The 7,332-nt window shown below is 38.8% G+C and overlaps 1 protein-coding gene across 1 annotated transcript in view; it reads left to right on the top strand.

Annotated features, from left to right (window-relative positions):
- Nucleotides 1-2,699, top strand: part of mad1l1 (mitotic arrest deficient 1 like 1) — a 96,118-nt gene extending 93,419 nt beyond the window's left edge. The window contains exon 18 of the mRNA XM_065254223.1: nt 2,162-2,699. Within this exon, the coding sequence (XP_065110295.1) occupies nt 2,162-2,323 (162 nt within the window). The 3' untranslated portion in view covers nt 2,324-2,699. The remainder of the gene's footprint in view (nt 1-2,161) is intronic.
- The last annotated feature ends 4,633 nt before the right edge of the window (nt 2,700-7,332 follow it).

Consider the following 7,332-nt stretch of genomic DNA (forward strand, 5'->3'; position numbering starts at 1 on the left):
TTACTATAATGTTTGCTCAGACAGTGCAGCAGTTGTTTTGTAATGACTTGCAAAGAAACTTTGTTCTGCAACAACTTAGTAGCTGTAATTGTGAATAAAGGGGGTTAAAAAATTTCAAATTCTGCTCAAGTTTCTTATTGCTTTTCACCATGGTGCTGGTGGGGATGACTCAAGCGCCAGAGGCTTAACCATGTTTTACATATTCATACTGTACTTATGCTGTGTCTAAATCTACTCACTTTTCACTACATACCGAGGGAGAGTAAGTGAAAATGAAATAAATTCAGACACAAATGCAGTTGTGCATAAACCTACACTGCTTTAAATTCCAATCCAGTCTGAATATTCTGGCCTGAAAACTGAAACTCATTTACAAGTTATGCTTGGTGGATAAAGTCCTATTTTAACTTTTAAATTCATACCTTGGATCTTTAGAGATGCAAGGTATAAATAGTTCATATTATTCGGATCTGTTTGATGACAAAATGTCAAAATTCCTTCGGACTTTCAAAAATACCAATGTGTTTTTAGCGGCATCTAGCGGTAAGATTGTGAATTGCAACCTCAATTTTGAAACGCAAAGAGAAGCTATGGTAGCTTAGCCTGGTCCAACCAGACCCTCGCACATTCATTTAATTTGTACAGAGAGTCTGGCCACAATCCATTGCAAAGCGTAACTACCGTTAAGGAGGGTCCTCTGTTGAAGTTTAAAACTATTGGATCTGCCCAGAGTCACTCAGGATCTGCCATAGGCGATTGCTAACGTGTGGTCGTGACGTATATCATGCGCCGAAACCGGACGGAAATAACAAGTATGAATAATCAGACCAACAAAACTTAGCAAACCTGGTTCTTGCTCCGGCTTTAACTTCTGTATATTCGGCAGTTTTGCAACAACGGACCGAATAGCTTTTCTCACGTCTTTCTCCGCTGCCATTACTGAACTAAAACTCAAACTGACGCACAACCTCAACGTCATCGTTCTCCACCCCCCTCTGTTCGCTGATTGGACCTGCAGATTTTTGCAGGAGAAAACGAAACTCTACTCGGCAGTCCCAGACGTAGTACTGAAGCAAAATGAAAATTAAGCGGAAGCACGTAGGAGGGCGGAGCCCCGATAATGGTAGCTATGTTTGCCATAGGACAGACATGTTTTCGCCCCTAGACAATATAGGGACAAAACGTGCTCGGATTCAGAGCAATCATCAAAACATACACATAGTTCTTACTGTTTGCCCTAAGGGGTTGCGTTCGGGTTTTATTAGTTGGGTAAGAGTGCCACCTGGTGGATAATAGCAGAAATACGGATTGCCGGAAAAACTCGCCATTGGCAGGGAAGCGTTTTCTCTTAATTGACGAATTAACTTGTCAATGAAGGGAAAAGAGTTACAAATTATCTGTTTTTCTCCAGCCAAGAAGAAAGGACTGCAGTCTTATGCTGCGTTCACACCAATCGCGAATAGAGGATCTGTCGCGAATGGTTTCAAGTCAATGTAAAGGCACATTTACGCGCGTCTGGAAGTTTCGGGGCGCGAATGAGGCATTTAGCGTGCCGCAGTACACACAAATTCGCCTCATTGATGCAAATTGTGTCTGACGCCCAAGTTGACAAATTTGAATCTTTGCTGTCAATTTGTGCCACGTTAACCAATCAGGAACCTGCTTTCTGCTGTGGCGGCAGGCCCGCCTAGGAGGCACTGGTGGATTTCGCTTCGGACGCTCGTCATTTTCGCTTCAAACTCTTGGTTTTTATGAATGCATTTAAAATGTTCAAGCAGCAAACTAGACGCGGTAGATGCAAATTTGACGCTCTATTCGCGTTTGGTGTGAACGCAGCATTACGTGACAAAAAATACAATATGTGTTTGTAAAGACCTAAATTTGTAATAATGATTGACAAAATATTCATGCATTTACGGGTTCTAATCTTATTTGAAACTACCTACGCATGTTTTGGACCAGGTTTATGTATGTCAACATTTTTTGTTCAGATTTTGCTAAGAAACTAAATGCAGTTGAATCTGAAATGCGAAAAGTAATGCAAGCAAGATTGTGACTTTTTCGATTGGTTTATTTCCTTTATTTTTTTATAGTTTCAGATGATAATTTTTTTAACAATCTCTCTCTCTCTCTCTCTCTCTCTCTCTCTCTCTCTCTCCAGTCTACTGGTCCAGTCGGCAGTGGCAGCATGCAGCTGTTGGAGACGGATTTCTCCCGCACACTAACCGGACTGGTGGATCTGCATCTTTTCCATCAGAAGAGCATCCCAGTGTTTCTCAGTGCAGTCACCATCGAGCTGTTTAGCCGCCAGACTGTCAGCTGATTTACCCATCATTCCAAGACCACACAGTGTTCAGGGAGCTTGCACACACGCACACACACAGTGTTTATCAGTTAGACATTCAGTCACAACTACAAAACCATGTTAAAAGAGTTTCAGGGACATTTAAACAAAGTACAAAACTAGAAGGGTGTGCTGACGAAATGGTACAGCTATAATTGAGTCTAAGCGAAACTGGATTCAAAGATTAAATGTCACCTGTAGATTTCATCTACAATCCTATAGACTAAATATTGTAGGTGCCCATCTCTTATCTTAAGTGTGTGGGATTTTTGATCACCAAACCCTGGATTGCCATTATTTGGTTTGCTGTGGTGTTAGTAACCTTTTTAATGAAATAAAGAAATATAAACTTTCAGTCAAGCATACATTGTTTTTGTTTATTTGGTATCTGACAGATTTCGGAAAACCCTAAGGTGATCAAAGATTCATTTCTTCAATTATAGCATAAGTAGCTTGTATTGTGAATTATAAACTTGCGGAAAAACTACTGATTATTATTAATTCCCGGATGATACGCTAATAGCCCCACTGAAACCACTATAGTTGCCTTGCAGCTCCGAATCCTTAAGTATTATGTCTTTTTAAACATTTGTTTTGAACATTTTGGCATCGTCTCCCGGTGGATGTGGGAGGATTTAAATTCCTCAGGCGTTTTAGCTGGCAGCAATTAGTGCTCATTTTTTCTGTTCATGCTGTTGTCTTTGTTGAAATGCCACATGAACGCTACTGTTTCCTATCATGCACACAATAAGTTTTAATCTGAGATGACTCAGACTGCTTTCAATGAGTTTAGTCTTAAATCTCTTGCACTGTTATGGCAATGCAAAGTGCCACTGTGCCAAAGTAATTAGCAGTGAATGTTACCCTCATCCTCCCTTCAGGGTTTTAGGTTGAGGATTTGGCCGGTATCCTCTTCCTGTGCCTGGGAATATATTGCAGATGCAATGGACCTGCTGTTAGATGTTCCCATTAAATGCAAACTCAGTCTTTGGCTGGCAAATGCAATTTAGGAAAACGGCAAGTTATGCACAAACCCTTGCCACGCTATCAAACCGAGTCCGTTTTTTTTCCCGTATCCAGGCTTGGTCATTTTTCACACTTCCTGCCAGTTCTTTACTTTTATTTGTTTTATCATGCAGTGGGTCAAGTGACTTCAAATCAGATCTGTTCTTTGTGTTGATAGCGTTTGACTTTTTCATCACCTGTCGTTTAATATTTTATTCATTATGTCATTTATCTTCCCGAGTGAAATACGGTGACCGCTCATTGGTTATTTATCAACGTTTTTGTTTTTCCGTGAATGGCCTTTATATAATTCATAGCTTTGGGTGAAGAGTGCTGGTGGGCTATATACAATATGCTAATGAGGTACAGTAAATGGATGAATGCTGAATATTTGAAAAGTTTTAGTAAAAACCATTACAATGCAAAACAAAACTGAGATGAATTGCTATTGTATTAATATTGTTTTAAAAGCAAGGCAAATTTAATTGTTGTCAAACTAATTCACTTGTGCGACGATTGTTGCATAGAACAATGAGGTCTTGTTAAAATGTACATTTATTTATTTAGCAGATGCTTTAATCCAAATCGATTAACAAATGCATGGCATACGCACTTTACTGATGACAAAAACTGCGTCATGCACGCTTAAATAATGGACCATACTTCGGCATTAAATGTGCATTGTTTAACTTTTAGAAGGACCTCTTGACAGAAATGCATTATAATATCCATAACTACATTATCAGTGCTGTACAAAGACCTTACATAATGAACTTTATTGTTTTCATTACCTTAGAATAAGCCATTGTATCTACATACACCGCAGGTCCCCTTACATAAAAGTCGCTGTCAAATGCTGTAAACTGACAAACAGCTCTACAGAGCACTTTCGTCCCTACATTGTGACGACATGTTTGTCCTGGGGTGGCTACCATATGCGTTTAAAAATCAGGGGGTGAGCTATTTGCAATCTCACCACTAGATGCCGCTAAAATTTATGCACACCACCTTTAAGGCTTTAAATGAATCCACTTTGAAGAATAGTTTTCGTCTGTCAGTTTGTTTTTGTATAAAAATTTGTATGAAATTTAGTGATGCAGGCATAAAGTAGCATAAAGTATTAACACCTTTTCTATTGTAGAGCCATGTACTGTATATACATATACGGGGACCTATTCTTACTTTTAACAAGTTGCCTATTAGCTTGCATATTACTGTCATGTTGCCTGTTTTATTATTACTTATAAAGCACAATAATGCATCTGAAAAAAATGAATGGCACGAAAACATCCTCTCCCAACCACCCAATAATAGTTTGGTGACGAACAATGCATGATGGAGCACCCTGCCATAAGGCAAAAATGATAACTAATTGGCTCAGGGAACAATATATTTAAATATTTTGTCCATGGCCAGGAAAATCCCCAGACCGTAATCCCATTGAGAACTGATGATTAACCCTCACGAGGCGGGAAGACCAACAAAACCCCACAAATTCTAAAAAACTCCAAGCATTGAAGCAAGAATAGAGTGTCCAGGGATGACGTTTTGTTGTAGACCAATCCCGGAAGACTTTTGGATTGTCCCAAAAAAATTTATCTGTGTTTGATAAAAGTTTGACACATATTTTATCCAACTGGTTAATTTTTACATATGCACACAACTTTTATTAAGTGTAAATGTGTTTACTTTAATATAAAAAGACAAATTTTGACTTCAAGTTGTATTAATCTGTGAAGACTAACTTGTTGGACACTACATATCTTTAAAGGGATCATAGCGTGAAAATCTGATTTTTTTTCATGTTTAAGTGCTATAATTGACCTATCGCTAAGCCCCGCCCCTCGAACGCAGATGAGCCAATGGCAGTTGAGTATCAGGTACCGGAACTCGGACAACTTCATGTTTTAGCCCCATAGAGAAGCATTGTAAGATCTGAAGCTTACATCGATACTATTGTGTTTATGCTGCCAAAATGGTACAACAATGTTCATGGGGTACTTATAACACTAATCCCAGGTATCTTGGGAGGATTGGCAATACAATTGATTTTATTCCATTTTCTTAACCTTAACAAGACGAGCAAAATGTAACGTGATATATATATTTGTTCTAAGGTAAGTCGAAGAAACAATGTTTTAATCTGTGCTAACGTCACCTAAACTTATTTAATCGCAATCATTATATACTAAAACAGCCTCTGATAAGTTGGATACATGTGCTAATGCTAGCTAAAGTTCAGTGCCTCTCCATATTAAACTGGTTAAATGTAAAATAATTTAATCTTACCCTGCAGTACATGAACAGTGTTAAACCTGATCATGTCATCTGCGATCGTGACGACCATAACGAAACTACTTCCGCTTGCATTGTTATCTGTAAACCCTCGCTTCCAGATTAATCTTGTTTCCCTCCATATTTATATTAAACTCTTTTATGCATCCCTCTGTGGTATATTTAAGTCCGATTTGGTGGTCCTTCAATGTCCAAAATGTATCAAAAACATCATGGGGCAATGTTTTCAAACAGACAGCTCCCATTATAAAACAGCTGGCAACTGTCTGTTCGTACGAGCTGGGAACGGTTAACTAAGGGGGGCGGGGCTTAGCGGTAGGTCAATTGGGTCCCCAGTGCTTCAACCTAGAACAACCCAGTAAGTTAGTCATGCTTATTCTCTGTAAGGATGTGAAAAATTAGGTCATTGAAATTTGGGTCCCCTTATGATGTCAGAAGGGGATCTTATAATAATACCGCTCTTGATATCCATCCATGGCACAGCCGTTTAGTGCAAAGAGCGAGAGCGAGAAAAAATAATTGACAGCACAATTGAGATTTAATTTCAACAAACCACCATCATTCATTTTATCTACTCATTTGCATTTTTAAGGACACAACCAAAAACGGCACATTTTGTTTGCATCTACAAAGTGTACATTTTAGCATGCTATAATAAATTATCTATGGGGTATTTTCAGCTAAAACTTCACATACGCACTTTGGGGAAACCAAATACTTATTAGACTTTTTTAAGATGTAAAATATGTATGATTATAAAATAAAATAATAATACACTTTTGTAAAACACAGCTTATTTTTTGCAATGGGAAAAAATGAATGGGCCGCTAGTGTTCCGCTAACTTCTGGGTTAGCCTACAAAAATCATGTCATCACTGTGACACTCTATTGGCTGCCATCGGTCACAAAGTATGTAAGCTTTGCGAAAATTAATTTGTGTCAAAAAAATGTATTCGCTTAGGATAAAATTGTCTGCCGAATGCATACATGGACACTGTAAAACTACTATTTGGCAGCGGGTTGCCAGTAACTTACTGTAGATTTTACATTTTTGTTATTTACTGGCAAAAGTTAAATGAACATTTCACATTTTCAGTCTTTATCTTCTACAGTAAGTTACTAGCAACCAGCTGCATAATTACAGCAATTTTTTACAATGTAATGTAAATGTCATCTCAGTGTTAGTAAGCACTAAATTAGAAGTTTATTGAGGCAGAATCTGCAGTTAATAGTGCATTCGCCATACAGAAGTGTTACCATGTTTTCCAGCATGTGGTGTCAAATGATGTGCATCTGTCTAAGCATCCCAGTGTTCCCTCACGGAGGTCTGGAGTTACTGCTGGTGATGCGACAAGAGATTTCTCTCTTCATTGTGTGCCTTATCTGTTCCTACTCCACCGTGGCATTTGCAACTGCAGAGAATGTCACGCCGGGTCTGTGCTTCTCACATTGCCGCCGAGATACAGGCAGGTATTCCCTGTAGACACAACCCCTGTCACTCAAACCCTGAGGTTGTTTTGAGCGGGCTTGGTGCTTCAGGTGTATTTATAGGGCGACTGAAGGAATAGGCCTACAGTATAATAAAGATAAGTCTGTCTCTTCACATTTTCTCCGGCATTCCTTTGGATAATGGCGGGTGAGGGATTTTGAAGCCTTTGATTCCTCTTAGGCTTACAGAAAATGTTGTA

The sequence above is a fragment of the Paramisgurnus dabryanus genome, chromosome 4 (assembly GCF_030506205.2).
Source record: "Paramisgurnus dabryanus chromosome 4, PD_genome_1.1, whole genome shotgun sequence".
Taxonomy (NCBI): Eukaryota; Metazoa; Chordata; class Actinopteri; order Cypriniformes; family Cobitidae; genus Paramisgurnus; species Paramisgurnus dabryanus.